The sequence below is a fragment of the Panthera pardus genome, unplaced genomic scaffold, assembly GCF_024362965.1.
Source record: "Panthera pardus isolate Hobbes unplaced genomic scaffold, ASM2436296v1 HiC_scaffold_13, whole genome shotgun sequence".
In the NCBI taxonomy this organism is placed as follows: Eukaryota; Metazoa; Chordata; class Mammalia; order Carnivora; family Felidae; genus Panthera; species Panthera pardus.
In genome coordinates, this window is record NW_026526688.1 from 85,812,861 (window position 1) to 85,831,976 (window position 19,116).

General features: G+C 38.2%; 1 protein-coding gene and 1 long non-coding RNA gene across 2 annotated transcripts in view; one reads left to right on the plus strand and one right to left on the minus strand.

The window, feature by feature from the left end:
• SCOC (short coiled-coil protein) overlaps positions 1–9,540 on the minus strand; it is a 44,274-nt gene extending 34,734 nt beyond the window's left edge. The window contains exon 1 of the mRNA XM_053901238.1: positions 9,411–9,540. Within this exon, the coding sequence (XP_053757213.1) occupies positions 9,411–9,480 (70 nt within the window). The 5' untranslated portion in view covers positions 9,481–9,540. The remainder of the gene's footprint in view (positions 1–9,410) is intronic.
• Positions 1–19,116, plus strand: part of LOC109249587 (uncharacterized) — a 131,826-nt gene that overhangs the window by 24,822 nt on the left and 87,888 nt on the right. The gene's annotated exons all lie outside the window — the stretch shown is intronic.

The following is a 19,116-nucleotide window of genomic DNA, read 5'->3' on the forward strand; positions in this document are numbered from 1 at the left end:
TTTTAATAAATAAATAAAAGAGCTAATCAAGAAGTTAAAGAGGAAATTAAAAAGTACATGGAAGCCAAAGAAAATAATAACACCACAGCCCAAAACCTCTGGGACGCAGCAAAGGTGGTCATAAGAGGAAAGTATATAGCAATCCAGACCTTCCTCAAGAAGGAAGAAAGGTCTCAGATACACAACCTACCTAACCTTACACCTTAAAGAGTTAGAAAAAGAAAAGCAAATAAAACCCCAAACTAGCAGAAGACAGGAAGTAATAAAGATTAGAGCAGAAATCAATGTTATCAAAACTAAAAAAACGGTAGAACAGATCCATGAAACCAGAAGCTGGTTCTTTGAAAGAATTAACAAAATTGATAAACCCCTAGATAGTTTGATCAAAAAGAAAAAGGAAAGGACCCAAATAAATAAAATCAGGAATGAAAAAGGAGAGATCACAACCAACATAGCACAAATACAAACAATAATAAGAGAATATTACCAGTGATTATATGCCAATAAAGTTGGCAATCTGAAAGAAATAGACAAATTCCTAGAAATGTATAAACTACCAAAACTGAAACAGGAAGAAATAGAAAATTTGAACAGACCCATAACCAGTAAAGAAGTTGAATTAGTAATCAAAAATCTCCCCAAAATCAAAAGTCCAGGGCCAGATGGCTTTACAGGAGAATTCTATCAAACATTTAAAGAAGAGTTAACACCTATTCTCTTGAAGCTGTTCCAAAAAATAGAAATGGAAGGAAAACTTCCAAACTCTTTCTATGAAGCCAGCATTACCTTGATTCCAAAACCAGACAAAGACCCCACTAAAAATGAAAACTATAGACCAATTTCCCTGATGAACATGGATGCAAAAATCCTCAACAATATATTAGCCAACCAGATCCAACAATACATTAAAAACTTACTCACCGTGACCAAGTGGGATTTATACCTGGGATGCAGGACTGGTTCAATATCCACAAAACAATCAATGTGATACATCACATTAATAAAAGAAAGGACAAGAACCACATGATCCTCTCAATAAACGCAGAGAAAGCATTTGACAAAATACAGCATCCTTTCTTGATAAAAACCCTCAAGAAAGTAGGGATAGAAGAATCATACCTCGAGATCATAAAAGCCATATATGAAAGACTCAATGCTAATATCATCCTCAATGGGGAAGAGCTGAGAGTTTTTCCCCTAAGGTCAGGAACAAGACAGGGATGTCCACTCTTGCCACTGTTATTCAACATAGTTTTGAAAGTCTTAGCCTCAGCAATCAAACAACACAAAGAAATAAAAGGCATCCAAATAGGCCAGGAGCAGGTCGAACTCTTGCTCTTCTCAGGTGACATGATACTCTGTATGGAAAACCCAAAAGATTCCACCAAAAACTGCTAGAACTGATCCATGAATTCAACAAAGTCACAGGATATAAAATCAATGTACAGAAATTGGTTGCATTCCTATACACCAATAATGAAGCAACAGAAAGAGAAATAAAGGAATCTATCCCATTTACAATTGCACCAAAAGCCATAAAATACCTAGGAATAAATCTAACCAAAGAGGTGAAAAATCTATACACTGAAAACTATAGAAAGCTTATGAAAGAAATTGAAGAAGACACACAAAAAAATGGAAAAATATTCCATGTCTTGGATGGGAAGAACAAATATTTTTAAAATGTCAATACTACCCAAAGCAATCTACATATTCAATGCAATACCTATCAAAATAACACCAGCATTCTTCACATAGCTAGAACAAACAATCCTAAAATTTATATGGAACCAGAAAAGATCTTGAATAGCCAAAGCAATCTTGAAAAAGAAAACCAAAGCTGGAAGCATCACAATCCCAGACTTGAAGCTGTATTACAAAGCTGTCATCATCAAGACAGTATGGTACTGGCAAAAAACCAAAAAAACAAAAAAACAAAAAACCAAAAAAAAAAAAAAAAACCCACAAAAAACAGACACTCAGATCAATGGAACAGAATAGAGAACCCAGAAATGGACCCACAAACATATAGCTAACTAATCTTTGACAAAGCAGGAAAGAATATCCAATGGAATAAAGACAGTCTCTTCAGCAAGTGGTGCTGGGAAAACTGGGCAGTGACATGCGGAAAAATGAACCTGGACCACTTTCTTACACCGTACACAAAAATAAACTCAAAATGGATGAAAGACCTAAACATAAGACAGAAAGCCATCAAAATCCTAGAGGAGAAAGCAGGCAAAAACCTCTTTGACCTTGGCCACAGCAACTTCTTACTCAACATGTCTCTGGAGGTAAGGGAAACAAAAGCAAAAATGAATTATTGGGACCTCATCAAAATTAAAAGATCCTACACAGCGAAGGAAACAATCAGCAAAACTAAAAGGCAACCGATGGAATGGGAGAAGATATTTGCAAATGACATATCAGATAAAGGCTAAGTATTCAAAGTCGATAACGAACTTATCAAACTCAACACCCAAAAACAAATAATCCAGAGAAGAAATGGGCAAAACACATGTATAGACACTTTTCCAAAGAAGACATCCAGGTGGCCAACTGACACATGAAAAAATGCTTAACATCACTTACCATCAGGGAAACACAAATCAAAACCACAGTGAGGTACCACCTCACACCTGTCAGAATGGCTAACATTAACAACTCAGGCAACAACAGATGTTGGCAAGGATGCGGAGAAAGAGGATCTCTTTTGCACTGCTGGTGGGAATGCAAACTGGTGCAGCCACTCTGGAAGACAGTATGGAGGTTCCTCAAAAGATTAAACATAGAACTACCCTATGACCCAGTAATCACACTACTAGGTATTTATCCAAGGGATACAGGTGTACTGTCTTGAAACGGCACATGCACCCTAGTGTTTATAGCAGCACTATCAACAATAGCCAAAGTATGGAAAGAGCCCAAATGTCCATCAATGGATGAATAGATAAAGAAGATGCGAGACACACACACACACACACACACACACACACACACACACACACACACAATGGAGTATTACTTGGCAATCAAAAAGAATGAAATCTTGCCATTTGCAACTACATGGATGGAACTAGAGGGTATTATGAGTGAAATTAGTCAGTCAGAGAAAGACAAATATCATATGACTTCACTCATATGAGGACTTTAAGATACAAAACAGATGAATATAAGGGAAGGGAAGCAAAACGAATATAAAAACAAGGAGGGGGACAAAACATAAGAGACTCTTAAATATGGAGAACAAACGGAGGGTTACTGGAGGGTTTGTGGGAGGGGGTATAGGCTAAATGGGTAAGGGGCATTAAGGAATCTACTCCTGAAATCATTATTGCACTATATGCTAACTTGGATGTAAATTTTTAAAAAATAAATAAATAAATAAAGAGAAGGGGGAAAAAAGAGAAATAAATAAATAAATAAATAAATAAATAAATAAATAAAAGATGCATGATGACTTTCCATTTGTTTGTATCTTCTTTAATTTCTTTCATCAGTGTTTTATGGTTGTCAGTAGTTAAAACTACCCAAAGCAATCTACAGATTCAATGCAATCCCTATCAAAATCCCAATGGCATTTTTTACAAAAACAGAAAAAATAATTCTAAAATTCATCTTAAAACACAAAAGTCCCCAAATCGCCAAAACAATCTGGGGAAAATAAATGAACAAAGCTAGAGGCGTCATACTTCCTGATTTCAGTGTAATAAAAATACATTGCAAAACTGTAATAATTAAAACATAGGATACTGGTATACAGACAGACATATAAACCAGTGGAGCAGAATACAGAGTCCAAAATAAAGCCATGCACATACAGTCCCCTGATCTTTGACAAGAGTGCCAAAAATATACAATGGAAAAAGGATAGTCTCTTCAATAATTGTGTTGGGAAAACTCAACTCTCACATGCAAAAGAATAAAATTAGACCCTTACCTTACACCATACACAAAAATCAACTCAAAATGGATTAAAAACTTAAATGTAAGACCAGAATCTATAAAACTTCTAGAAGAAGATATAGGGGAAAGCTTCATGGTATCAGTCATGGCAGTCATTTTGTGGATATCGCACCAAAAGCACAGAGAACAAAAACAAAAATAGACAAATGAGACTACAACAAACTAAAAAGCTTCTACACAGTAAGCAACCAATAGAGTAAAAAGGCAACCTATAGAACAGGAGAAAATATTTAGAAATTATGTATCTGATAAAGAATTAACTTCCAAAATATATAAGGAGCTCCCACAACTCAATAACAAAATGCACTAATAACCCAATTAAAATTGGGCAAAGGACTTGAATAGACATTTCATCAAAGAAGACATATAAATGGCTAACAGGTATGTGAAAAGATGCTCAATGTCACTTAATTATCAGGAAAATGCAAATCAAAACCATAATGATATATCACCTAACATTGTTAGGACAGCTATCATTAAAAAAAAGACAGGTGTTGGTGAGGATATGAAGAAACTGGAACACTTTCACACTATTGGTGGGAATGTAAATTTGTACAGCTGCCATGGAAAACAGTATGAAGTTTCCTCAAAAAGTTAGCAATAAGGGTGCCTGCCTGCCTCAGTCAGTAGAGTACACAACTCTTGATCTTGCGGTCATGAATTCAAGCCCCATGTTGGGCATAGATATTACTTTAAAAAAAGTTGAAAACAAAAATACTATATGATCCAAGAATCCCACTTCTGGATATTTATCTGAAAGAACTGAAATAAGGATCTTGAAGGGATATTAGCACTCTCGATCATTGCTGCATTATTCACAATAGTTAAGATGCGAAAACAACTTAAATGTACATCAACAGATGAATGGATAAACAAAAATGTGTATATAAACACAAAGGAATATTATTCAGCCTTAAAAAAAGGAAAGAAATCCTACAATATGCCATGGTATGAATGAACCTTGTGGACATTATACCATGTGCAAGAAGCCAGTCACATGAGGACAAATACTGTATGATTCCATTTATATGAGGTATCTAAGATAGACTTGTAGAAGCAAAGAATAGAATGGGAACTCTGCAGGGGGGCTCTGGGCAGAAGGGACAGGGGGCTGTTGCTAATCAACAGGTATATTAAGGTGAGTAAGTTCTAAATATCTGGTGCACAATGTTGTTCCTATAGTTAACAACACTGCACTGTGCACTTAAAAATCTGTTAAGAGGGTATATTTCATATTAAGTGTTCTTACCACATTAAAATAAAAAAACTAAAAAAATATGCATAGTGAAAAACCTAATAAACTGAAAAAGAATTTAAATTTCAATAGCATTTTTGGAAATTGAATGAAATAAATGATGAAATACCATGAATCATTGCCTGGCCCTAAAGGTGTTGAATTTGCAACTTTTATTGTAGTGTCACTGGTATATAGTCAAGATGTGAGAATGGAGCTCAGAGGTGTGGTTGAGACCATCCAGAGAGTGTGTCTAGAGAGAGAAGAAAAGTAGGCCAAGGGCAGAATCTTGGGGAAACACTTGAGGAAAAGGAGCCTGAGAACAATGAGAGAGAGGTTGAAGGGTAATTTGAGAAGTGTGATGGCATCAAATCCAGGGGAGCAGAAACATGGGAAGGAAGGAAGGAAGGAAGGAAGGAAGGAAGGAAGGAAGGAAGGAAAGAAGGGAGGAAGGAAGGGAGGGAAAGATCAACACTTTCAAATGTCTTTGTTCTGCTTTTGTATGTGTCCAACCCAGAAGGGAGGCCAGTCTAGCTACAGCATAACTTAGACCAGAGATTCCCAAACTACCTTGGTTCACAATGCCCTTGAGTCTAAGGAATTTTTTCACAGTGCTCCAAAGTCAAGAGAAATACCAAAAAGTTCCAGGTATTAAGTATTTAGGTCCAAGCATCTTAAGTAGCTTATGTCCTTAAAACTTAGTAATCATTTGAAAAAAAAAAAAAAGACACCAAATTGAGGGAAATCTTAATTTCTTTTTTATTTCATTCTTAAATAAACAATCATTTACTTATGGAATGTGTGCACCTGTTGGGCATTGTGCAATTTCTCTAACCTTCTCAAACTGACACCCTCATTAACTGATCTACATTGATTTTTATGCAGAACTTGCTTTTTTATCTCAGAAACCATAGTAAATCCAGCATGGAAAGAGATGTAGCTCTATCTCATGTGAAATTGTGAACAATCTCTAGCTAGCTGTTCTCACAATGTCTGATAGAGTTTGATGTGCCCCATAGAGCCCCTATAGGTTTGCTGCAGTGCCCTGAGGCACCTTGGCACACAGTTTGGGAACTATGGGGTTAGACTATATGAGCTGATCTATAATCCTATAATGTATAAGTTTGTTTCTATAGAGACAGTTGGTCTGATCCATACCAATAACCTACAAATGAATTTATGGAGTATGACTAATTTCTGCTTTGAATAACAGCTGTCACTGCTAGTTTTCATAGCTTTTTACCAACTAGCTTAGGAACTAGGATTACCCAAATAAATCCAAAGTTTAATGCCTTCAGTCCTCTCCCCAAGGAGTTAGCAAATATATTCTCCTTTCTCTTGCCTTCCTTTGGTTAGAAAAGAAACAGTGTTGGGGCACCTGGGCGGCTCAGTTGGCTAAGCATCTGACTTTGGTTCAGGTCATGATCTTGCACTTCATGAGTTCAAGCCCCGTGTTGGGCTCTTGTGCTGACAGCTTGGAGGCTGGAGCCTGCTTCACATTCTGTGTCTCCCTCTCTCTCTGCTCCTTCCCAATTCACGCTCTGTCTCTCTCTCAAAAATAATAAATACTAAAAAAAAAATTAAGAAAAAAAACAATGTAGAGGGGTTGAGGTGGTGAAAAGAGACAGTGACTGGATCTAAAGCAGCCACACTGGGAATCAGCATAGAGTACGAGGGGCCTCACTGTGTGTTCAAAGTCCTTGTATGAGAACCTCCATTATCTAGCAGCTTCAGATACCACATGTGGCTAGCCAGTGTGTACCTCGGGCAAGTCACCTAACCTTTCTGGACCTCCTCTGTATTTATATGTGTATTTGTACTTGTGTATATATATTATATGCAATCTATATTACATTGAGTAATACACAATTTTATAATATATATTAAAAGAAAAGTGAGAAATTGGACTAAACTTTCTTTTGGGAGGGGTGCAAGTGAGTGAGAGGAGAGAGGGAGAGAGAGAGAGAATCTCACAAGGGACAGAGAGAGAGAAACTTTTTGTTAAAGATTTATTTTTGACAGAGAGAGAGAAAGAGAGAGTGTGTGTGAGCGGGAGAGGGGCAGAGAATCTGCTGAGGGGCCTGTGCCGACAGCCGCAAGCCCAATGCCAGGCATTAACTCACATACCGTGAGATCATGACCTGAGCTAAAGTCGGGTGCTCAACGACTTAGCCAGTCAGGTGTCCCTGGACTAAACTTTGTATGATATAAGCAATGCCCTTTTAATGCTTTACTCTTGCACAGACTCCACGATTTGAATGATGTCTACTAAACAAGACGCATTTATTTCATAATAATTTGTTTTCCTATTTTTAATCAAAGACCTAGAACTCATTTAGCGAGCCAGTGCTACCACATCAAATTGATAAAATTATGTAAAAAAAAAAACCCCAAAACCATGGTGTTTCAGTTCATTTTTGTCGCAAGTGTATGAACAATTTCCATTTGCCATCTTGAAATAGTGAAACAGCACACATTAGCACCAGTCCCTCAGCCCACTGTTACCATGCTGGACCGTCCCATCCCTTAAGGCCCTTTGTGTGCAAAGATTCTGCACCTCCTCTAACCAAGGAAGAGGAGGTCAGGAGTGGGAGCAAGGAGACACTGGCGCCCCCACTCGGCTGCCACCACTCTCAGGACCAACCCAGGAGTACCGCTTACCCCGTCCCAGTTTATTCAAGGTTCACGCCCACGGGCTCAGATGCGGTTAGCAAAAGCAACTCCAAAGGAGTTGTTCTCAAAACCATTGCCAACAGCAGACAGGACACCTGAATTCAACCCCCCTGCCTCCGCCCTCTTCTGCTTCTGTCTGCACTCCAGTGTGGGGGTGGCCGAAGATGAGACCTGGAGGGCAGGGCCGAGGCGGTGCCAAGGGCTGGATGAGAGAGAGCGGTTTCATAAAGTCTCATTTCCCAGCCACAGCCATGGTTGCCCTTTCAGGCCCAGCCCACGCTACAATCTAGAAAAGAATCCTGGGTTGGGGTGAATTTAGAGCAAGCAAGAGTTCTGTATGAACTGTACCCGCCCACAGCATATACAGCTCCCCACGCATAAGCACCTCACTCACAGTGCCTTCTAGAAGCCAAGAAACAGGTTTCCCTTGGTCTTTGTTTCCTTGGCTGCCTTCTGTAGCTCTGTCAGGTGTTTAGCAACACCCTGGTGGGAGCATGTTAAGGCCAGCGGTGTCCCATTTCTTCAACAGACCCTGTACCTTGTACCTTTCCTCTCCTCATAAAGGCTGAAAATGCTCCTCTTTGATTTCCAAAGCCCCCAGCATGTTTACGCAGTGCCAGGAGGGGAAGCTTAGCTCTGGCTGGCTTGCTGGCGGTTTGTGCTAATTGTCTGGCTGCACTTTAGAAAGAGGCTTTTTGAATCTGAGCATTTAGGGAGAAAGTGGAGAAGCGTGGCTGTATGAAAGAGCAATTGATGTTAAATATTCATGGTCTGCTCTCTGTTAATCAAAATCAGTAACCCCCATTGCTTCACTGCCCTCTTGCTGGCTTCTTACTATGATTGTGCTAAAGGAACTTGGATACAAACAATGCCAACAACACACACACACACACACACACACCCCAAGACGTGGGTGCTTATGGGTTTGAAGTGTTTCCAGTTGACATTGTGCAACTCAGCATTGTCTGTTTTCTCTGGAATGTTGAATGAGCCATAGTTATCCCTTCCGTCAGCATTTTAGAACCACTACCCTCCCCTTTTTCCTTCTCTCATGTTGAATTCACCAAACTTTGTCCTTGCTTAAAAACAAGGCATTTTCCAAAATAATTCTTAAAATGAATTGCAGCATATTCTAGTTCAATTTTCAGAGATGATAAAATTGTTTTACAAAATAGGGAAGAAATTGACTATAATTGAACAAAATATGGTAATAATATCATAAGTTGTTCTATGAACAACATTGAGGTTATATTTCCTGGGCTTTTAGGAAATAAACATTTTTTATTTTTATTTGTTGATTTATTTTAAAAGAAGATGTAATACAACCACAGAAACTTTCTAAATAATCACTTAATTTAAAAGGAAAAGAAAAATAGCTCTTGCACAAAAGTTTTTTGTTTTATTTTGTAGCTATATTTTCCAAGTTTTCTATAATGAGCATGTTTCACCATTAAAATAAAAGTAAGTTATATTTTTTAAAAACTGAGCAGTCGCTGAATTTTATATTTCAGAATTCATCAAGTGCTTTCTTCCTTACCTATATCATCTGTAAGGGAAATGTTGGTGAATGTGCCTTCCTCCTCTTCCTCTTTGCTGGACCCCTCCATCCTGCTCACTGCTCAGGCCTGTTAGTGAGATAAATGAGGGCAGGGAAAAATGGCTGTTCTCCCATGTGATCACCCTTGTTAAATCATTAATAAATGAGTGTCCAAGCAGGTACTATCTGATCTTTGCGATAGCCACCTTCTTCCTGCTTTCCACCTGAGAGGTTCTTACCTGGGTGTTGTGTTCCTAACCGGAAATAGTTAGAGACCCAAGTTAAAGAGCTATAACCCTTTACCTGAAGCTGTTGAGCTGGCATTACTGCTGTACCCTGGCTAAATGCCAAACCTTGCCTTTAGTCCATTGACAGTTTGCTTGAGCTGCATTGTCTACGAAGTTGTCCAAAAAGCACTGGAATGAAATTGGGAGAAGAAATTGAATTTTATGTGATTGGCATATTTTTGGGACACCTACAATAAACTTGTCAAGGATTTTGGTTAGTGACCTAGCAGCATGACTTGGTCACAGAGCCTCAATTTCCTGTCCTACATGATGATAAATCTTTTGTTAAGGATTAAAAGTGGATGCCATGCACTTGATAAATGTCAACCACAATAATGACCACAAATGATCAGACATATGTGAGGAAGTAGTATTTGCTACATAGTGAGCTCATCAGTGCCCTCTCATATTACTATGTCTATACCTCACCCTAGGAAAGTTTATTAAAATGACAGATCTCCCTTCTCTATTTCTGGAGGAGCCCAAGGGAGGGCACGATGGCCTTGCCAGCCCTTAAGCCAAGGGCCCTTTGTTAGAGGAGGAAGCATTCTTTTTTTTTTTCCTCTTAATGTTTATTTATTTTTGAGAGAGAGACAGAGCATGAGCGGGGGAGGGACAGAGAGAGGGATACATAGAATCTGAAGCAGGCTCCAGGCTCTGAGCTGTCAGCACAGGGCCTGACATGGGGTTCGAACTCATGAACTGTGAGATTATGACCTGAGCTGAAGTCAGATGCTTAACCAACTGAGCCACCCCAGTGCCCCTGAGGAGGAAGCATGTTTTTACAACTATTTTTCTTGGTCACATATCTTGTCAGATACATAGACAAGCCCAAAACTATTTTAGAGTTTCTCATTATCACTTTCAGAGGAAAAAAAAATCAACCAAATTTAATGAAGAATTTTAAGCAGATATCAAAATTGAGTTGCTACATAATATGTTCTGCCTTAAGTGCTTTGATACATAGGATTTTTTTTTATCCACCTGAGTTCATTGTTGCTATATCAAGCAAAATGGATATAAACTGCTAGAAATCCTGAATGTTAAAAATTAAATTCACTAGAATAGAATTCCCCCCCAATTTTCTAATTACAGTCTACAAATATTGAGTGCCTATTTTGTACAAGCTGGGGACTTTGGAGGGTTCAAAGTAACAGATGGTTATTGCTGTCAATAAGCTTATAAAACAGCTCAAAGGCAAGAGTTCTGGAGGTTTAGAGAAGGGGAAGAGTGTGTCTGGTTGGCAGATCTTAGAAAGGTTTAGAGAAAGTGACATTTGAGATGCATGATCAATGACAAGTGGGGTCTAGTAGGCAAAAGTGCTTTCTCAGTGAAGGAGCATGTACAAAGGCCTAGAGATGGGAAAGCAGTAGGCACGTAGAGGGACCCAGAGTGGAAGACATTCATAGCTAAGAAGTAGGAGATAAGGTAGAATATAGGTTAAGGTCATATCTAAGAGTGTTTTGAATGTCAGACTGTGTTAGTCCAAGTCCTTTAAGAATTGGACTCTTAGATGAGATGAAAAGGGTGAGAAAAAATAGGGAGGGAGCAAAGAAAAGACCAGGAGATCCATCAGACTGTGATGCAAGATCAACCCAGTGAGGACAAAGCAGGAGGGAAGGTCTAGTTTATCTTTCACACTAAGGAAGTTACAACAGGGTTGTCAAAGAGTACGCTGGCCAAAGCTGACCATAAGAGCAGTCCTGTGCCTCCCAGGAATGGCCTCCCTTGGCATTCCTGCAGCTCTTGGCTACTGGGTGGGAGCAGCTGGTGGGAAGTGAGGCCTCTGTGCAAACGTGGTGATGGATTTCAGAGCACAGCAGCTGGGGCCTTAGTCGATTACACTCCCTGTACTTGAAGGTCTACAAGGCACACGTTCATGGCCACCATATGAGCTGCTTTTTCTAGCAACTCTGTATATAATCATGGACCAGTACTTTAGGAAGCATAGAAATACCTCTCTTGCCTGATCCTTCCTCTGTCAGTCCTAGAAATAATAGCACACACTTAAGTAATACCCTGTGCTAGGCAACAACCATGAGGTAGATGCTAATACTATTCCCATTTAAAAGATGAGGGAGCTGAGGCATGGGAAGATATTAAATAAAAGACAAGCAGTGAAATGTGTGGTAAAGCTGGGAATGGAAACCCTCTGGGTGTAGGGTCTGTGCTCTTAACCACTGTGTTAACTACTCCTGATAAAATTATTGGGTAAGGGAGGGGATGAAAGAGAAGTAATCAATGTGGCAAAAGAATTTAGAAACCAAAGGGTATGTTTGGTTTAATTGTGTATGGGGGTTTTATTTTTATTACTCATGGCCAGTGGTACTTTTTGCCAGAATTAGCCTAAGTGCACGATTCTTTGCCTTTCTGATTACCTTAAAAAAGGACATTTATTATGAAGTATCAATCCTAATGGATGGGGGAATGAAAAGAGAGAAAACTCAAGTCAGTCAGCATTACTACTGTCTCCATAGTCTTTGGGCAAAAGTTATAATGGAGATGTTCACTTTTACCTGGAGTAGAGAATTATCTGTGGATTGAAATTATCCATGGTGAATATTTTCCCCTTTTTTTCTCCTAATAGTTTTATTGTTTTAGTTTCCATATTTAAGTCACTGATTCATTTTGAGTTAATTTTTGCATGTGGAGTAGGGTAGGGGTGCAGCTTCATTTCTTTGCATTTGGATATTTAGCTGTTCTAACACCATTTGTTGAAGAGAATATCTTTTCCCTCATTGAATGGTCTTGGCATCCTTGTCAAAAATCAATGGGTCTAGATGTTAGGGTTTAGTTTTGGAATCTCAGTTCTATTACATGGGACTATATGTCTGTCCTTATGTCAGCACCACACTGCTTTGATTACCATAGTTTTGTGGCAAGCTTTGAAATCAGGAAGTATGAGTACTCCAACTTTGTTTTTCCTTTTAAATAATACTTTGATTATTTGGGGTCCTTTGAAGTTCCATATGAATTTGAGGATTGACATGAATTTGGCAATGGACCCCTAAATTTTTAATTAATTTTTTAACATTTAAAAAAAATTTATTATTTTTTGAGAGACAGAGTGTGAGCAGGGGAGGGGCAGAGAGAGGGGGAGACACAGAATCTGAAGCAGGCTCCAAGCTCTGAGCTGTCAGCACAGAGCTCGATGTGGGGCTTGAACTTGTGAACCATGAGATCATGCCTTAACCCAAAGTCAGACACTTAATCGACTGAGCCACCCAGTTGCCCCAATGGACTCCTAAACTGACACCAAAAACATGAGCAACAAAAGAAAAAAATAACTTGGACTTCATGAAAATGTCAAAAGTGTATACATCAAAGGACATTATCAAGAATGTGAAAAGGCTATCTACAGATGGGATAAAATACTTGCAAATCACATATTTGATAAAACTTTAATTTCCAGAATATATAAATAACTCTTACAATTCAACAACAAAAATACAACCCAATTTAAAAAATGGCCAAAGAACATGAACAGATATTTCTCCAAAGAAGATATACAAGTGGCAAATAAATACATGAAAAGATGTTAAATATTATGGTCATTATGAAAATGCAAATCAAAACCACAATGAGATACAGTCTCATACCTACTAGGATGGAATTAATAAAAAGATAACAAAAGTGGAACATAATGGCAAGGACATGGGGAAATAATCCCATCCATGGCTGATGGGAATGTACAATGATGCAGCCATTGCGGAAAATATTTTGGCAGTTCCTTAAAATATTAAACATAGAGTTATCATATGAAACTCAGAAATTCCACTCCTAGAGCATATATCCAAAAGTAATGAAAGCATATATTCACATAGAAACTTGTAGATGAATGTTTGTAGCAGCATTCATTATTCACAGAAGCAAAAAGGTGGAAACAATCCAAATGCCCATCAGTGGATGAATGATAAACATATTGTGATATACAAATATGATGAGATATTGTTAATCAATAAGCAATACCAAAGTGCTGATGTAGGCTACAACTTAAATGAATTTTGAAAACATGTTAAGTGAAAGAAACTAGACACGAAGAGTCACATATATTGTATGATCCCTTTTATATGATATATCCAGAATGGGAAAGTCCATAGAGGCAGAAAACAGGGGATGGGGGGAAGGAGGGAATGTGGAGAGATTATTTAATGAGTATGGGGTATTTTTCTGGGATAATGAAAAGTTTGAAACTAGAGACGGGTGGTGATTGAACCACATTGGGAATATACTAAATGCTACTGAATTGTATACTTTATGACGGTTAATTGCTTATTATGTGAATTTCACCTCAACTTAAAAAATAAAGATTAAGAAAGATTAGGAAAAAGAATTATGCAGGGTTTGCCTGTCCCTCCATAATGTGAATGAAAGAATTGAATTAAGTACCCTAAATCATAACATACTTTATTTACAGTTTCAAATTCAATGTAAGAGTAGTCTACAATTTGTCATAGAATTAATAGGGCTAGAATAGACCTTGTGTCATATCTACCACATCTCACAGAATTAATACGGTGAGAAAGGTTAAGATAAGGACACCAATCTTTATTATAATACAGTCTACCATAAAAGAGGATTCAAACGCACAAGCACTAAAGTGAATAAGGATACATAACAAATCATCGTCTCAACTTTTAAGTGGGGAGTGTGAGATGTGTGTGTGTGTGTGTGTGTGTGTGTGTGTGCACATTAGTGGGTGCTGGTGCTGGCTGGGGATAGCAGAGCTGAAGAAAGTGTAAAATGAAGAGAATTCATAAACTAATCAAGATTCTCACTGCCTTTGTCATGATCTCAAAATATCAATATCAAGAATGAAACACATTGGAAGCTAGTATTTACTATTGGCTTTCACAGAGCTTTTTAAAAGCAATAACCCAGGAAACATCTCTAAGGGCTCTGAGTACCAATTACGCCATCTGAAGTGCATGTAATCAGTAGATTCCTGGAGAGAAACTGGCATCTTTAAAGAAGGTGCTAAGCATTCCTCAGCTGTATAAAAGGTTCTCTTTCTTTAGGAGTAATTTCAGATGAGACTATTTGGATATTTTTGACAAATTAGTGCAAATTGGATTAATTCAGCCTATTAGCTACAAAGGGGGATGTGATGGCAGAACTTTACTTTCATTATATAGAGCTGATAATAATAGCTAGTGTTTATTGAGTGATTATACTCAGTGATAGTCTGTTTTACTAGTAACCATCTCATTATTCTTCACAACAACCCTATAAGGAAGCAGAATCACATGGACAAGATAGTTTGCCCAAGACCCACAGCCAGGAAGTAGCAGAGCCAGGATTCATACCCAGGCAGTCCGGGTCCAAAGCCCACACTCCAACCACTCTGTTATGTGGCCTCTATTTTACATAAGCCTTTAAACATCTGATTCATTCTATCTGATTCATATTGTATTTTTACCTCTACATGTTCATTTCAAAGATAAAGATCAAATACTAAAATATGTGAGAAAGGAAATATTAGGAAATTTTAGATTTGTGTTCTTCTTTAGGTTACTATAAACCAGGTTAGCTATGAGTGTGGGTGTTTGTTTTTTTTAAGTAGGTTCCACACCTAGCATGGGGCCCATTATGGGGCTTGAAATCATGACCCTGGGATCAAGACCTGAGCTGAGATCGAGTCAGATGCTTACTCGACTAAGCCACCCAGGTGCCCCATTTTTTTAAAGTATAGTGTGGGGATTTTTTTAAGTAAAAAATTTTCATTAATTATACCCTGTTGTAAATGAATTTATGTTTTGTTTATCACAAGTATATTTAAACTAGATGTCATTTAGGTCATATACTCAACTTCATTTAATATACTTTAATATGCTAACAATTCACATCAAGGAGTTTTTACATAAACAATTAGCTTTGGCAATTGAGTGATAAATAGAAACAATTTGTGACTTCACTGATGGATATTCCCTCATAAGACATCAGCCTGTATTCTTCAGCATCTGCAATAACATATCATGACATTCATAATACATTCATTTAGGTGAGCATATAACATGTATGCAAATCCTGTTTAGTAATAGAATTTGATAGCAATTGGTAAAAAGAAATAAACATGTAATATATGTAATGCTTTGTGATTCAACACAAGGCCAAAAAGAGTTAAGTAATGTTAGTGAGTAGCTCCTGTTTTGCCCAATTACCTTTAGAGAGTCATGGAGCATAAAGATGGAACATTGCACTCCACCAGCAAACATTATGTGGCTTCATTGGCTTCAAGGGTAAATACTGTGTCTCTTTAAATGCCTTTCAAGATGTCCAATCCTGCTTGGGCAACACAGGAAAATTTAAGGCAAATTTTAACACATTTTATTTCATATATTGTATATAACTTTTAGTATATAAAATGTCTGGATTTATTCTACATTCATTCAAAAAATATTTATTGAACATCTGCTATGTGCTAGCCATTTTCCTAGGCACTGGGAAATATAACAATGAATGAAACAAAATACTTTCTATCATAGAGCTTACATTCTTGATAGGGAGAAAGACAATGATCAAACACACACACACATACATATACATACACATATACAAATATATATACTAATATGTATATGCAAATACCCAAATACACATCCATACAATGGAGAGAAGTGTTAGAATGTGCTAGGAAAGAAAATAATGCAGGGTAAGGGAGATAGAGAGTGATGGGAAGGTGGTGTTATTTAATATAATGTGCCAGGGAAGACCTATCTGTTATGATGACATTTGAGCAGACACTAATGGAGTTGAGGGAGCAAGGATAAGGACTCTGAAGGAAGAGCAATCCTGACAGAAAGACAGAGCAGCAAGTACAAAGATCTAGAGGTGGGAGCAGGTTTGACATGTTCAAAGAAGGTGCACAAAGGACAGTGAGGCTTGAGTAATATCCAGAAATACAGCAGGGGGCTGTCCATGTAGAACCTTGGGATCACTGACCCAAGGTTCATTGACCATGTAGAGTCTTCAAGTTTCTTGAGTTTCACTCTGTGAGGTGGGACACATTATGCAGAGGAGAGACGTGATCTCACTTAGAATCACTCTGACTGTAGTAAAGAATGTTGGCTCTGGTTGGAGAGTGGAGAGGGGAGGAAAGGCAGAATCAGGGAAGTTAATTAGAAGACTATTCCAATAATCCAGTCCAAGAGGTGGTGCTGATTTAGACTTCAGCAATAGCTGTGGAGGTTGTAATGAAATAGTCCAACTCTGGGCAGATTTCAAACTTGAAACCAATAGCATTTGCTGATGTGGGGAGTGAGAGAAAGGCATGAGCCAAGGATCACTCCAAGGTTTTTGGCATAAGCAACCAAAAAAGAAGATACCATTTTGGGGGAGAAAGGGAGAAAGACTGTGAGAGGAACACATGGGGGGGGGGGGTGGAATTTAAGCGTTTTTTGGGGGGCAGTCAATTTGAGATGCCTTTAAACCTCTAAATAGAGATGTTGAGTAAGAATATGTGTCTGGAGTTCAGGGTAGAGGCTGGGGGAGAATTACACTTGCGAATTTTTCATGATAGATGGTATATAAAGCCATAGGTGAGCTCAGATCTCTCAGGCAATGGTGTAGACAGAGCAGAGGAGAGAATGGTTCATGCATGTCAACCTTTAGAAATCAGGAATATGAGAAGAATCAGTGCCAGGGCTGAGAAAGAGCAGTGAGCATGTAAGAAGGAGAATCCAAAAAGCTGTGTCCTGGAAGCCAAATGAAGACAGTGTTTTGTTTTGTTTTTTTAATTTTTTTTACATTTATTTATTTTTGAGAGACAGAGACAGAGCACAAGTGGGAGAGGGGCAGAGAGATAAGGAGACAGAATCCAAAGCAGGCTCCAGGCTCTGAGCAAGCTCTCAGCATAGAGCCCGATGCAGGACTCAAACCCACAAACTGTGAGATCATGACCTGAGCCAAAGTCAGATGCTCAACTGACTGAGCCACCCAGGTGCCCCTGAAGAAACTGTTTTCTAAGAACAAAGTGATCAACAGAGTTAAGAGGTGTTGTCAGGTCAAATAAGGTAAGAACTGAGAAATGATCATATGTTAGATGTTCAAGTGAATGCCTGGTTTCAGTTTCCTCCTACAAAAATTTTCAACCAATGAGAAAAAGTCGTGGCTACAAAAATAAGGAGATAAGGAATGATCAAGAAATGGAAATTATAAAGAAAGAGGCAATTTGGAAAATACGAGCAAGATCTTTCCAGCAGGGTGGATTGAAGGCAGAGAAGAACAGGATGGAAATGTTCATTTCTGTGCCTCAGTAGTGGATCCAGAACTTCTCTACAGGAAGAACTCAAGGTCAGCATTCTGATTGGAAGGAGGCAAGTGCCCACTTGCCTTACAACTGCATTTTACATGATATTAAGAAAATATTATAGTCCTTATCAATGAATGGTCCTTATCAAAGCATCCCCTGGGGGACCACTGCCCAGATTTTGGGACTGCAAATATTCTGTGTACTTGTTTCAGTACAGAGCTGTTTGGTAGGGTATGTGGGGCCTGAAATCCATCCCATGTTCTGTTGGTAGAACCAGGCCCTAGACCTCACAGGCATGCCTTTTTCTAATTTGCATATATGCTAATGGTAACCCTACATCAAGGCAATGGAAACTGCTTTTTCATCTCCAACAGGCACAACTGCATTTAGAAATTAAATTCCTGTATTAAGAAGAAAAATTGCTAAAACTCACTTCTTCACCTGAAAATCCTTAATAATTTGTTAAGTGTTTTTCAAAGATGAGCTATCTTGATACTCACATCCTTATTCTTAGTAGGCATTTATTAGTGTTAATGTCTCCAAAGTCAGTTGCCTCTTATTATTAAATGTCTACTTTTGAGGAGAAAAATAAAACCATCAATGAAATATGACTTCAGTAAAATTTCACATGCCTTCCTAGGAACTAAGAAATTGAGACTTGCAGGTGTTGGAACTCTGCAGTCCTTGTCTGAAACACTTGATTGGTGGTTTTGCTAAGGTCAGTATATTATTATTCTGGCTGTGTTGGCTCCCTCTGGTGGATAGATTACATGAACATTAATTTTGGGTGCTCTTTAACAAAAAGCCTCAGTGTTTTGAAGCCTAGAGGGCTTGCCCATTCAAAGTGAGTAACAGGAGATTTCCCATTTTTATATGCTGTGTATACACAGGATGCCTTTGAGATCAGTAGGTCGGGAAGTACCAAGGAAAGGATATTCAGGGTAGCAGTGGTGATCTATAAACATGTGTCAGGTGGAATTGCAATTGATGGGCAAAGGCCTTTTTAAAATTTTGTTTTAAGGTATTATATATACGTAACACACATAAACATATATCTGTATGTGTACGTATATATAAGTTGCAAATTGTAAGATTATAGATATATAATACATATCCAACACCCAGACCAAAATATTTCCAACACCTTAGGATACGGCTTTTTAAAAAT